Genomic DNA, 15,820 nt, shown 5'->3' with positions numbered 1-15,820 from the left:
TGGCAGGCCCTGAAACGCACACGCGTGAAGGAAACTGACTGCTATTATTTCACAGTCAAATTTCTATTTTATTTTTTTAATGTACACTACTGTTACACCAGATATGAGTTGCACTGGTGTGACACTGGGCCCTGGCAGTCCCTGAAACGCACACATGTGAAGGAAACTGACTGCTATTATTTCACAGTCAAAAAAGTGTTTTTTTTTTTAAATGTACACTACTGTTACACCAGATATGAGTTGCACTGGTGTGACACTGTGCCCTGGCAGGCCCTGAAACGCACACGTGTGAAGGAAACTGACTGCTATTATTTCACAGTCAAATTTCTATTTTTTTTTTTATGTACTACTGTTACACCAGATATGAGTTGCACTGGTGTGACACTGTGCCCTGGCAGGCCCTGAAACGCACACGCGTGAAGGAAACTGACTGCTATTATTTCACAGTCAAATTTCTAATTTTTTTTTAATGTACACTACTGTTACACCAGATATGAGTTGCACTGGTGTGACACTGTGCCCTGGCAGGCCCTGAAACGCACACGTGTGAAGGAAACTGACTGCTATTATTTCACAGTCAAATTTCTAGTTTTTTCTGTAGTGTAGCGGTTCCCACCCGCTCCCTCCCTGTGCACGCGCCTGCCCGCCTCCTCCTGTGTACGCGCGCGTGCCCCCGGCGATCCCGCCCCCGATCCCGCCCCTTTCTCTCACTTAGACCTCATCGATGGCCGCCCACCCGCCTACCACTTCAGCTCCCACCCACCAACGAATGCTGCCATCGATGTCCGGTGCAGAGAGGGCCACAGAGTGGCTCTCTCTGCACTGGAGGGGTAAAATTTATTATTGCAGGATGCCTCGATATAGAGGCATCCTGCAATAACCGGAAAGCAGCTGGAAGTGATCAGGATCGCTTCCAGCAGCTTTCCAGACCGAGGTCGTTAAGGGACTTTTTTTAGAGGGCGTATCCCCGGCACATCCTCGGTCGTTAAGGGGTTAAATGTACACTACTGTTACACCAGATATAAGTTGCATTGGTGTGACACTGTGCCCTGGCAGGCCCTGAAACGCACACGTGTGAAGGAAACTGACTGCTATTATTTCACAGTCAAAAAAGTGTTTTTTTTTTTTAACCCCTTAATGACCACAGCACTTTTCCATTTTCTGTCCGTTTGGGACCAAGGCTATTTTTACATTTCTGCGGTGTACGTATTTAGCTGTAATTTTCCTCTTACTCATTTACTGTACCCACACATATTATATACCGTTTTTCTCGCCATTAAATGGACTTTCTAAAGATACCATTATTTTCATCATATCTTATAATTTACTATAAAAACAATTATAAAATATGAGGAAAAAATGGATAAAAACACACTTTTTCTAACTTTGACCCCCAAAATCTGTTACATATCTACAACCACCAAAAAACACCCATGCTAAATAGTTTCTAAATTTTGTCCTGAGTTTAGAAATACCCATTGTTTACATCTTCTTTGCTTTTTATTCCAAGTTATAGGGCCATAAATACAAATAGCACTTTGCTATTTCCAAACCACTTTTTTGGTGTACGCGTGCGTGCCCCCGGCGATCCCGCCCCCGATCCTGCCCCTCTCTCTCACTTAGACCTCATCGATGGCCGCCCACCCGCCTCCCACTTCAGCTCCCACCCACCAACGAATATTGCCATTGAGGTCCGGTGCAGAGAGGGCCACAGAGTTGCTCTCTCTGCACCGGAGGGGTAAAATTTGTTATTGCAGGATGCCTCGATATAGAGGCATCCTGCAAAAAAAATGTTTTTTTTTTTTAAATGTACACTACTTTTACACCAGATATGAGTGGTGGCACAGGGCAAGTGGGCACAGTATACACTGTTAGCCTGACACACACGCTGGCAGGCAGGCAACTGCAATTATATTACACAGGAAAAAAAAAAAAAAGCAGACTGATGTTCTAGCCCTAAAAAGGGCTTTTTGGGGTGCTGTCCTTACAGCAGAGATCAGATGAGTCCTTCAGGACTGTAGTGGACACTGAATACACTAGCCTAGCTATCGATTTCCCTATTAAATCAGCAGCAGCTACACTGTCCCTCCTCTCACTAAGAATGCAGCTTCCGAATGAATCTAAAATGGATGCTGTCCAGGAGGTGGGAGGGTCTGGGAGGAAGGGTCTGCTGCTGATTGGCTAGAATGTGTCTACTGACTGTGAGGTACAGGGTCAAAGTTTACTCAATGATGATGAATAGGGGGCGGACCGAACATCGCATATGTTCGCCCGCCGCGGCGAACGCAAACACACTATGTTCTCCGCGAACTATTCGCCGGCGAACTATTCGCGACATCACTATATATACTGTATATATTATAGTGTCTTTATATATATATATATATATATATATATATATATATATATATATATATATATATACTGTGTATATATATATATATATATATATATATATATATACATACATTCATAATGTGCATATATACATACATAGAATTACACTCACACATTATAAAACAACCCTCATGGGTGACTTCATTTTAAGGTGTCAGTGGTTCCCTGGCACCTAGGTTTGTTGAGCACGGCTCTAACAAGCATGTTTTTTATACTACAATGTCCCTTTAACAATTAACAAAATAAAGATAAATAAGGCTAGGCAGATGGTTGTTTTATAAAATGTTGATCACATTTGTGTGGTCTAAAGACTCTAAACATTTACCAAACATTCAACATGAGTTATCTGCAATAAAAGTTACCTTTTCAAAAGTAACATTATTGCACTTATATATTGACAATTAAATGTTACAAACCTCAATGTAAGTCTCAAGGATATTATCTAAATGTCACATTTGAATCTATAAACACGTTCAAAAGGCTGAATTTGCGTAAATCTACAGAGACGCCCATCCCTAGAATTTCTGTAAGGTATTAAGATACATGAGTATTTACCTCTACGGCTCCAACTAAAGAATATGCATGACCTTTAATCACATTTTCTTTCGTACGTTTTTCAGGTTCATTTGCATCTGAAATCTGCAGTAAAATAGTGTGAGAGAAATGTTTATTTCAATATACTTAAAATTTAAAAAAAGTTAGAACAAAGACTCCAGAATCTCATAGCTTTATTCTAAAGCTGACATAGCTATCTGGTTTACACCTTTTAAAATACAGTGAAGCAAGACCATACTGCAATTAGAATCACAGAGGCATTAAAGGTACAATACTACAAAACTAAGCTTTTGCCAATAGAGTATGCAGTTTTAGGAGACTTTCAGCTAGATTACAAATTGTGCGTTATGAGTAAAAAAGCATCGTTATGGCTCTTTTTCACTACCGCTGGTATTACAGGTGTTGTAGGTATAGCTGTACCGCACACCTTTTTGGCCGTCACGCAACATAAGTACCGCACTTTTTAAAAAGTCCTTTTTCAATGGGACTTCTACAGCGCTGGTATTACGAGTTTGCCTGGCAAGCCAAAAAGTGAGCGGTACAGCCTATAACTACAAGATCTGTACCGCAACCTGAAAGTCAGTAGTTATGGGTTTTACGTTACAAAGCTGTAGCATAAAACTCATAACTAAAGTGTACACCCATAAACTAGCTATTATAAATTATCATAAACTAGCTATAATAAAATTATTGACCCCTAATCTGCCGCTCCGGACATCGCCGCCACTATAATAAACCTATTAACCCCTAAACCGCCGCAATCCCACATCGCAAACACTAGTTAAGTATTATTAACCACCTAATCTGCTGCCCCCAATGTCGTCGCCACCTACATACACTTATTAACCCCTAATCTGCTGTCCCTAACATCGCCACAACCTACATTACTGTTATTAACCCCTAATCTGCTGCCCCCAAAATCGCTGCCACCTTACTACACTTATAAACCCCTAATCTGCTGCCCCCAATGTCGCAGCCACTATACTAAAGTTATTAACCCCTAAACCTAAGTCTAACCCTAACGTAACCCTAACCCTAACCCTAACACCTACTAACTTTAACATAATTAAAATAATTCCAAATAAAAATTACAATTAATACCTAAATTATTCTTATTTAAAACTAAATAAATACCTGTAAAATAAAACCTAAGATAGCTACAATATAACTAATAGTTATATTGTTTCTAGCTTATGTTTTATTTTTATTTCACAGGTAAGTTTGTATTTATTTTAACTAGATAGACTAGTTAGTAAATAGTTATTAACTATTTACTAACTACCTAGTTAAAATAAATAAATAAATAAATAAATACAAATTTACCTGTAAAATAAAACCTTACCTGTCTTACAGTAAAACCTAACATTACACTAAAATTAAATAAATTACATTAATCAAATACAATTAACTAAATCACAAACAAATAAACACTAAATTACACAAAATAAAAAGAAATTATCAAATATTTAAATTAATTACTCCTAATCTAATAGCCCTATCAAAATAAAAAAGCCCCCCAAAATAATAAAACCCCTAGCCTAAACTAAACTGCCAATAGCCCTTAAAAGAGCCTTTTGTGGGGCATTGCCCCAAAGATATCAGCTCTTTTACCTGGCAAATAAAAATACAAACATCCCTCCAAATAGTAAAACCCACCACCCACACAACCACCCCCCCAAAATAAAAATAAAATTATATCTAAAAAACCTAAGCTACCCATTGCCCTGAAAATGGCATTTGGATGGGCATTGCCCTTAAAGGGACATTAAACACTAAATACATGCTAGATAGAATTATGCATTCAAAGAAAAGATTAGTCCATGACTAACATGTATTTTTTAAAGTTTCATTAGTTGTTTAAAAAGTGACAAAATAAGTGTAAAGTTTTAGGCCTAGATTTGGAGTTCGGCGGTAGCCGTCAAAACCAGCGTTAGAGGCTCCTAACGCTGGTTTTGGCCGCCCGCTGGTATTTGGAGTCAGTGATTAAAGGGTCTAACGCTCACTTTACAGCCGCGACTTTTCCATACCGCAGATCCCCCTACGCCATTTGCGTAGCCTATCTTTTCAATGGGATCTTTCTAACGCTGGTATTTAGAGTCGTTTCTGAAGTGAGCGTTAGAGCTCTAACGACAAAACTCCAGCCGCCTGAAAATAGCAGGAGTTAAGAGCTTTCTGGGCTAACGCCGGTTCATAAAGCTCTTAACTACTGTACCCTAAAGTACACTAACACCCATAAACTACCTATGTACCCCTAAACCGAGGTCCCCCCACACCGCCGCCACTCGATTAAAAATTTTAACCCCTAATCTGCCGACCGCCACCTACGTTATATTTATGTACCCCTAATCTGCTGCCCCTAACCCCGCCGACCCCTGTATTATATTTATTAACCCCTAACCTGCCCCCCACAACGTCGCCGCCAGCTACTTACAATAATTAACCCCTAATCTTCCGACCGCAAATCGCCGCCACCTACGTTATCCCTATGTACCCCTAATCTGCTGCCCCTAACATCGCCGACCCCTATATTATATTTATTAACCCCTAATCTGCCCCCCTCAACGTCGCCGACACCTGCCTACACTTATTAACCCCTAATCTGCCCTCCCTAACATCGCCGACACCTAACTTCAATTATTAACCCCTAATCTTCCGATCGGAGCTCACCGCTATTCTAATAAATGGATTAACCCCTAAAGCTAAGTCTAACCCTAACACTAACACCCCCCTAAGTTAAATATAATTTTTATCTAACGAAATAAATTAACTCTTATTAAATAACTTATTCCTATTTAAAGCTAAATACTTACCTGTAAAATAAATCCTAATATAGCTACAATATAAATTATAATTATATTATAGCTATTTTAGGATTAATATTTATTTTACAGGCAACTTTGTAATTATTTTAACCAGGTACAATAGCTATTAAATAGTTAAGAACTATTTAATAGTTACCTAGTTAAAATAATAACAAATTTACCTGTAAAATAAATCCTAACCTAAGATATAATTAAACCTAACACTACCCTATCAATAAAATAATTAAATAAACTACCTACAATTACCTACAATTAACCTAACACTACACTATCAATAAATTAATTAAACACAATTGCTACAAATAAATACAATTAAATAAACTAGCTAAAGTACAAAAAATAAAAAAGAACTAAGTTACAGAAAATAAAAAAATATTTACAAACATAAGAAAAATATTACAACAATTTTAAACTAATTACACCTACTCTAAGCCCCCTAATAAAATAACAAAGCCCCCCAAAATAAAAAATTCCCTACCCTATTCTAAATTAAAAAAGTTACAAGCTCTTTTACCTTACCAGCCCTGAACAGGGCCCTTTGTGGGGCATGCCCCAAGAATTTCAGCTCTTTTGCCTGTAAAAAAAAACATACAATACCCCCCCCCAACATTACAACCCACCACCCACATACCCCTAATCTAACCCAAACCCCCCTTAAATAAACCTAACACTAATCCCCTGAAGATCTTCCTACCTTGTCTTCACCATCCAGGTATCACCGATCCGTCCTGGCTCCAAGATCTTCATCCAACCCAAGCGGGGGTTGGCGATCCATAATCCGGTGCTCCAAAGTCTTCCTCCTATCCGGCAAGAAGAGGACATCCGGACCGGCAAACATCTTCTCCAAGCGGCATCTTCGATCTTCTTCCATCCTGTGCGGAGCGGGTCCATCTTGAAGCAGGCGACGCGGATCCATCCTCTTCTTCCGATGTCTCCCGACTAATGACGGTTCCTTTAAGGGACGTCATCCAAGATGGCGTCCCTCGAATTCCGATTGGCTGATAGGATTCTATCAGCCAATCGGAATTAAGGTAGGAATTTTCTGATTGGCTGATGGAATCAGCCAATCAGAATCAAGTTCAATCCGATTGGCTGATCCAATCAGCCAATCAGATTGAGCTCGCATTCTATTGGCTGTTCCGATCAGCCAATAGAATGCGAGCTCAATCTGATTGGCTGATTGGATCAGCCAATCGGATTGAACTTGATTCTGATTGGCTGATTCCATCAGCCAATCAGAAAATTCCTACCTTAATTCCGATTGGCTGATAGAATCCTATCAGCCAATCGGAATTCGAGGGACGCCATCTTGGATGACGTCCCTTAAAGGAACCGTCATTAGTCGGGAGACATCGGAAGAAGAGGATGGATCCGCGTCGCCTGCTTCAAGATGGACCCGCTCCGCACCGGATGGAAGAAGATCGAAGATGCCGCTTGGAGAAGATGTTTGCCGGTCCGGATGTCCTCTTCTTGCCGGATAGGAGGAAGACTTTGGAGCCTCTTCTGGACCTCTTCAGCACCGGATTATGGATCGCCAACCCCCGCTTGGGTTGGATGAAGATCTTGGAGCCAGGACGGATCGGTGATACCTGGATGGTGAAGACAAGGTAGGAAGATCTTCAGGGGATTAGTGTTAGGTTTATTTAAGGGGGGTTTGGGTTAGATTAGGGGTATGTGGGTGGTGGGTTGTAATGTTGGGGGGGGGGGGTATTGTATGTTTTTTTTTACAGGCAAAAGAGCTGAAATTCTTGGGGCATGCCCCGCAAAGGGCCCTGTTCAGGGCTGGTAAGGTAAAAGAGCTTGTAACTTTTTTAATTTAGAATAGGGTAGGGAATTTTTTATTTTGGGGGGCTTTGTTATTTTATTAGGGGGCTTAGAGTAGGTGTAATTAGTTTAAAATTGTTGTAATATTTTTCTTATGTTTGTAAATATTTTATTATTTTCTGTAACTTAGTTCTTTTTTATTTTTTGTACTTTAGCTAGTTTATTTAATTGTATTTATTTGTAGCAATTGTGTTTAATTAATTTATTGATAGTGTAGTGTTAGGTTAATTGTAGGTAATTGTAGGTAGTTTATTTAATTATTTTATTGATAGGGTAGTGTTAGGTTTAATTATATCTTAGGTTAGGATTTATTTTACAGGTAAATTTGTTATTATTTTAACTAGGTAACTATTAAATAGTTCTTAACTATTTAATAGCTATTGTACCTGGTTAAAATAATTACAAAGTTGCTTGTAAAATAAATATTAATCCTAAAATAGCTATAATATAATTATAATTTATATTGTAGCTATAGTAGGATTTATTTTACAGGTAAGTATTTAGCTTTAAATAGGAATAAGTTATTTAATAAGAGTTAATTTATTTCGTTAGATAAAAATTATATTTAACTTAGGGGGGTGTTAGTGTTAGGGTTAGACTTAGCTTTAGGGGTTAATACATTTATTAGAATAGCGGTGAGCTCCGGTCGGCAGATTAGGGGTTAATAATTGAAGTTAGGTGTCGGCGATGTTAGGGAGGGCAGATTAGGGGTTAATACTATTTATGATAGGGTTAGTGAGGCGGATTAGGGGTTAATACATTTATTATAGTAGCGCTCAGGTCCGCTCGGCAGATTAGGGGTTAATAAGTGTAGGCAGGTGTCGGCGACGTTGTGGGGGGCAGATTAGGGGTTAATAAATATAACATAGGGGTCGGCGATGTTAGGGCAGCAGATTGGGGGTACATAGGGATAACGTAGGTGGCGGCGTTTTACGGAGCGGCAGATTAGGGGTTAAAAGTGTAATGCAGGGGTCAGCGATAGCGGGGGCGGCAGATTAGGGGTTAATAAGTGTAAGGTTAGGGGTGTTTAGACTCGGGGTACATGTTAGGGTGTTAGGTGCAGACGTAGGAAGTGTTTCCCCATAGGAAACAATGGGGCTGCGTTAGGAGCTGAACGCTGCTTTTTTGCAGGTGTTAGGTTTTTTTTCAGCTCAAACAGTCCCATTGTTTCCTATGGGAGAATCGTGCACGAGCACGTTTTTGAGGCCGGCCGCGTCCGTAAGCAACTCTGGTATCGAGAGTTGCATTTGCGGTAAAAATGCTCTACGCTCCTTTTTTGGAGCCTAACGCAGCATTTGTTTTAACTCTCGATACCAGAGTTAAATTTATGGTGCGGCCAGAAAAAAGCCCGCGGAGCGTTAACAGCCCTTTTACCGCCGAACTCCAAATCTAGGCCTTAGTGTCTATAAAACACTGGGAGCTGCCATGTTGTAACTTGTGTTACCTTCTCTGCTGTGGCCAATTAGGGTTAGTTATACATAGGTCATTAGAGTGTGCAGCCAATGGTTGTGCTGGATTTAACAGTGTTCTGCACTTCCATTTCTAACAGGAACTGAAAAGCTCAATATTTCAGAATGGAATTACAGGCAAAGAGGACAAAATAAATAATGAAAGTATATTGCAGAGCTGTTTTATTATATACAATTTATAATTTTATATTACCATCTCAAAGTGTTTAATGTCCCTTTAAAAGGGCATTCAGCTCTTTTACATTGGCCAAACCCTAAGCTAAAAATAAAACCCACCCAATAAACCCTTAATAAAACCTAACACTAACCCCCGAAGATCCACTTACAGTTTTAGAAGACCGGACATCCATCCTCATCAAGCCGGCGAAGTCCTCATCTAAGCGGCAAGAAGCCCGCAATGAAGCCGGGAGAAGTCTTCAACCAAGTGGCAAGAAGTCATCATACAGGCGGGCAGAAGTCTTCATCAAGACGGCATCTTCTATCTTCATCCTTCTGGTGCGGAGTGGGTCCATCTTCAAGACATCCGTCGCGGAGCATCCACTTCATACGGTCCTAGCCTTACACTGAAGGTTCCCTTTAAGGGATGTCATCCAAGATGGCATCCCTTGAATTCCGATTGGCTGATAGAATTCTATCAGCCAATTGGAATTAAAGGGTAAAAAATCCTATTGACTGATGCAATCAGCCAATAGGATTGAGCTTTAATCCTATTGGCTGATCCAATCAGCCAATAGGATTGAGCTAGCATTCTATTGGCTGATTGGAACAGCCAATAGAATGCAAGCTTAATCCCATTGGCTGTTCGGGTCAGCAAATAAGATTGAAGCTCAATCCTTTTGGCTGATTGCATCAGCCAATAGGATGACGTCCCTTATAGGGAACCTTCAGTGTACGGCTGGGACCGTATGAAGAAGATGTTCCGCGCCGGATGTCTTGAAGATGGACCCACTCCGCGCCGGAAGGATGAAGATAGAAGATGCGTCTGGATGATGACTTCTGCCAGCCTGGATGATGACTTCTTGCCGCTTAGATGAATACTTCTCCCGGCTTCGTTAAGGACTTCTAGCCGCTTGGATGAGGACTTTGCCGGCTGGATGAGGATGGATGTCCGGTCTTCCAAAACTGTAAGTGGATCTTCGGGGGTTAGTGTTAGGTTTTATTAAGGGTTTATTGGGTGGGTTTTATTTTTAGCTTAGGGTTTGGTCAATGTAAAAGAGCTGAATACCCTTTTAAGGGCAATGCCCATCCAAATGCCCTTTTCAAGGCAATGGGTAGCTTAGGTTTTTTAGATAGAATTTTATTTGGGGGGTGTTGGTTGAGTGGGTGGTGGGTTTTACTGTTGGGGGGAATGTTTGTATTTTTATTTTCCAGGTAAAAGAGCTGATATCTTTGGGGAAATGCCCTGCAAAAGGCCCTTTTAAGTGCTATTGGCAGTTTAGTTTAGGCTAGGGGTTTTATTATTTTGGGGGACTTTTTATTTTGATAGGGCTATTAGATTAGGAGTAATTAGTTTAAATATTTGATAATTTCTTTTTTATTTTGTGTAATTTATTGTTTATTTGTTTGTGATTTAGTTAATTGTATTTTATTAATGTAATTTATTTAATTTTAGTGTAATGTTAGGTTTTATTTTACAGGTAAATTTGTATTTATTTTAACTAGGTAGTTAGTAAATAGTTAATAACTATTTACTAACTAGTCTACCTAGTTAAAATAAATACAAACTTACCTGTGAAATAAAAATAAAACATAAGCTAGATACAATATAACTATTAGTTATATTGTAGCTAGATTAGGTTTTATTTTAGAGGTAAGTATTTATTTAGTTTTAAATAGGAATAATTTAGGTATTAATTGTAATTTTTATTTGTAATTATTTTAATTATGTTAAAGTTAGTTGGTGTTAGGGTTAGGGTTACGTTAGGGTTAGGGTTAGACTTAAGGTTAGGTTTAGGGGATAATAACTTTAGTATAGTGGCGGCGACATTGGGGGCAGCAGATTAGGGGTTAATAACATTATGTAGGTGTCGGCGATGTTGGGGGCAGTAGATTAGGGGTGTTTAGACTTGGGGTTTATGTTAGGGTGTTAGGTTTAGGGGATAATAACTTTAGTATAGTGGCGGCGACATTGGGGGCAGCAGATTAGGGGTTAATAACAGTAATGTAGGTTGTGGCGATGTTGGGGGCAGCAGATTAGGGGTGTTTAGACTTGGGGTTTATGTTAGGGTGTTAGGTTTAAACATAATTTTTTTTTCCCATAGACATTAATGGGGCAGCGTTACGGAGCTTTAAGCTCCGTGATTGCAGGTGTTAGGCTTTTTTCAGCTGGCTCTCCCCATTGTTGTCTATGGGGAAATCGTGCACGAGCACGTAACAGCAGCTCAAAGCAGCGCTGGTATTTGTGTGCGATATGGAGCTCAACGCAGCCATATCGCCCGCAAAGCCAGCTTTTTTTAAACTCGTTATACCAGCGTTATAGGGAGTGAAATACCGCCGAAAATGCTGCGGTCGTTAATTTCCCTATAGTGCTCAAAACTCGTAATCTGGCTGTTTCTAATTGACTGCAATTTTTAATTTGTGCACAGTCTTTTTATACACACACTTTCTGAGACACCAGCTACTACTGAGCATGAGATTTCACGTGTATATGTATATGAATCTGTGATTGGCTGATGGTTGTCACATGGTTCCGGCAAATTGAAGTATGGCCAGAAAAAATCTACTGCTCATTTATAATTCAGAGTAGGTGCTGTTGCATTGTCTTTTTATGATGCACTTGTTTTATGCAATTCTACTCTATTGAAAGTAAATTCCGATTTACTTTCATCAAATTGTGCAGTCTTCTTATATGCATACTTTTTGAGGCACCAGCTACTACTGAGTATGTGCAAAAGTTTGAAGTGTACATGTATATGAGACTGTGATTGGCTGATGGCTGTCATATGATACCGGGGGGTCATTTAATGGTCAAGCAAGCTACTACATAATATAACAAGAGGCTCACAAAGGCCAAACTAAAAATATTATGCAAAAGGGAACATAAACACAAGGGCAAAGTGATGCTTTTTGATAACTGTATAAACCCCTGGCAAGACAGCAGGCACTAGTTTGACTGCCGAGGGGCCTCATAAAGTTTCAAATTCATTGAGACTAGTGTTTCGCTAGTGAGTGCTCCTGCCTTAAAGCGACATTATATACTAGATTTTTCTTTGCATAAATGTTTTGTAGATGATCCATTTATTTAGCCCCTCTGGGTGTGTTTTTGTAAAATTGTATAGTTTTGCTTGTTTTAAATAACATTGTGCTGATTTTCAGACTCCTAATTAAGCCCCAAAGTTGTAGATGTATACTGATGTATACAGACTTCAGATTGCTTCTGTTTGTACAATGGGTCTTGTCATGTGCAGGGGAGGGTTCTGCTATCAGCCCCTTTAAGTTGGTGTCCCAAGCTAATCTTATTAGCAGTGCTAAATTGGGAGCTTCTAAGTAATTTTTTTAAAGGTTTTAGCCTGGATTTGTATAGTGTCTATTACATGCAGTTAAATGGTAATTGGTGTATACTGTCCCTTTAACATATAAAGTTGTGTAAAGTGCCCCAATACATAATGTCTCGTACATCACCAGACAGGGTAAAAAGTTACTATAGGCAGAAGGCTATTTTTTTTTTTTAATCATCTATTGCAATTTCTTACTAGTTCAGCACTAGCAGACTAGTTTTAAAGTATTGTATATTGTCAGTATGTCAGTAAAAAACTTTCCAAATACAGCAGCTAAGGCAAAAGGTTTTAATTGCAAAGACAATCGAATCAATGGTAGAATACACTTTTTAAATGGGCTAAATAAATAAATTAAACAAATAACAGATGACACTTACAGTACTACATGTGACAAGTGATTTCATTTTCAAGGCTTTCTGGATGATCTGGAACAAGTCACCCGGAGCCTCGTTCAAATAATAAATTTCAGAAATGCCTCCGGTAAAATCCTGAAGAGCTTCAAAGGGCCAGCCTCCTTTTAGAGACTCATAAGATCCATTTAGCCTGTTGTGCAAAACAATCACAGTAAGAATGTGGTACCTTGTTGTGTAAGTAAACTCGTAATTGTGACTATATTGTTTGCAGACATATTGCCATTTCATTATCTATGTTCCAATGGTATAATATTGCTAGTAAAAGAATCCAATCCAACACAAAATCACGTTCGCTCAGAGGTACTCACAATTCTAGAGCACTAACAATAGTGCAAATAACAGAGGCTGGGTGTATCAAACCCCCCCCCCCCCCTCAGCTGGCTCCCTCCGATTATCAGCTAGCTGATACAAGAATATTGTGAGATCAAATATTGCCTATGAACAGATTGAGATTGTTAAAATCCGCAAATTGCTATAAAAGTATTTATTAAAATAGGAATATAAAAACACATAAACAAACTGCTGCGACGCGTTTCACAGTATTAAATTGCACTGTTTCCTTAGACATTGTATATTTATACTTATATTCTTGCACTTAGATCGGATAGCTGATAACTGAAGGGAGCCAGCTGAGGGACTTTGATACACCCATCCTGTGCGTTTTGCACTATTGTTAGTGCGCTAGAATTGTACAATACCTCTGAGTGAACACGATTGTGTGTTGGATTGGATTATTTTACTTGCAATACTACCATTGGAGTGCTTTTGTTTTGCTGTACCTGGACATTGATTTGTTAAGAAGAGCACATCCTGGTGTATTTATAGAGGCTTAATAACGATAGCCTTTAGTGGCGCCTTTGTTTCCTTGGACCATTTGTTAAAGTGGGACATTTGTTGTCTGGCCAATGTCTATGTTGCCATAGAAAGCTGCAATGTGATGTTGGCAATGTTTAAAGCCCCTCGCTGACACCCATAGGGTTAAATAAAGGGTGATGTCACTTACTTGGCATATGCCTTTTCCAGCAGAGCACTCCAGAACTCATTTTCTGTTCCTGATTTCACAAACATCAGATTTTGTTGGTTTAGTTCTTTTTTTGTAGGCAGACGATCATCAACTACAACGTCCAACCACTCACCGTACTGCCAGAGCTAAGAAAGTAAACTTTACAATTAGTGATCAGATAAAAAGGGACACTGAACTCAAAATTTTTATTTCATGATTCAGATAGAGCATGAGATTTTAAGCAACTTTCTAATTTACTCCTATTATCAATTTTACTTTGTCCTCTTGCTATCTTTATTTGAAAAATAATGCATCTAAGCTTTTTTCTGGTTTAATACTCTGGACAGCACTTTTTTTATGGTGAATGAACTTATCCACCAATCAGCAAGAGCAAACAAAGTTGTTCACCAAAAATGGGCCGGCATCTAAACTTACATTCTTGCATTTCAAATAAAGATAGCAAGAGAATGAAGAAAATTTGATAATAGGAGTAAATTAGAAAGTTGCCTAAAATGTCATGCTCTATTTGAATTACGAAAGAAAAAATTTGGGTTCAGTGTCCCTTTAAGTAGCAACAATCTGTTTTCTTCCTGAAGAATAATTCTACACAGTTGGAGTTCCTTCTTAAATCCATAGACACCTAATTCATGAACCAAACACAAAAATATATAAATGGGGAGGGGTTTTTGTTTGTTTTTTACCCTGATGTTCTTAAGTGTCTGGTATTTAACAAGACAGTCTGGTATTTCAACCTTCATACATATAAAAAAGGAAAAAACTGAAAAAATTTGCCTATTTTGTGTCGGTAGTAATGTCACAACATAACCATCAGTCTGAGCACGTGTGTGTCGGTAGTAATGTCACAACATAACCATCAGTCTGAGCATGTGTGTGTCGGTAGTAATGTCACAACATAACCATCAGTCTGAGCACGTGTGTGTCGGTAGTAATGTCACAACATAACCATCAGTCTGAGCACGTGCGGTGAATTTGTACGCATGACCTGCAATGCTGTTTTGTCCGCAGTTAGCACAAGTTATTACTAAAGCAGTGGGGACTTTTCAAAGATATTTTTGCAAATTCAAGACTATTTTAAAAATGCTTCACAGAGAATGATGTTAATAGAAAATGCTTGTTTGCTTGCAAGTGATCCATAGGTACAGATTATTCTCTCCACCACTTGCCTTATTTGGAGGAAGAAATCTGGACTTGTTACTGAAATAGACAAAGCTTTAGCCACTGCCATTATATTTGTAAAATAACTACTGTTTGGCTGGAGATAAGTAGGGACAGATATGTGACAGGGTTAGGTTAGTGAAACCTGCCAAGTGTCCTGCCAGTTATCAGAATAAGAAAACTCTTAAAGGGATATGAAACCCAAATATTTTCTTTTGTGATTCAGAAAGAGCATACCATTTTGAAAAAGTTTCTAATTTACTTATATTATCAAATTGGCTTGTTCCAATGATTGTGTTGAAGACATACCTAGGTAGGCATCTGGAGCACTACATAGCAGGAAGTAGTGCTGCCCTCTAGTGCTCTTGAAAATGGATAACATTGTTGCAGAACTGCTGCCATATAGTGCTATAAAAATGGGTCACCTCTTAAGCATATGTTCCTGCTTTTCAAAAAAAGATACCAAGAGAATAATGAAAACGTGATAATAGAGGTAAATTAGAAAGTTGTATAAAATTGCAGGCTCAAATTGAAAAGTTGGGGTTTTCTCACAGCGCCTTCTCTATATCCTACTGGCTCCCCAGGAAAACAAGACACCTAGTATATCTTGGAAGTATTTACAAATGGAAAGAGGGTCTAGGGAGCGCCGCAGAGTGGGCAGAGG

At 39.0% G+C, this 15,820-nt stretch overlaps 1 protein-coding gene across 1 annotated transcript in view; it reads right to left on the bottom strand.

The window, feature by feature from the left end:
- Nucleotides 1–15,820, bottom strand: part of LOC128658085 (calpain-8-like) — a 128,852-nt gene that overhangs the window by 52,063 nt on the left and 60,969 nt on the right. Inside the window, exons 4-6 of the mRNA XM_053712539.1 lie at nt 13,981–14,126; nt 12,942–13,107; nt 2,953–3,036 (exon numbers count right to left, since the gene is read on the bottom strand). Of these exons, the coding sequence (XP_053568514.1) occupies nt 2,953–3,036; nt 12,942–13,107; nt 13,981–14,126 (396 nt within the window). The remainder of the gene's footprint in view (nt 1–2,952; nt 3,037–12,941; nt 13,108–13,980; nt 14,127–15,820) is intronic.

Source organism: Bombina bombina, chromosome 4 (assembly GCF_027579735.1).
Source record: "Bombina bombina isolate aBomBom1 chromosome 4, aBomBom1.pri, whole genome shotgun sequence".
Lineage (NCBI taxonomy): Eukaryota > Metazoa > Chordata > Amphibia > Anura > Bombinatoridae > Bombina > Bombina bombina.
This window is presented reverse-complemented; position numbering and strand designations above follow the sequence as displayed.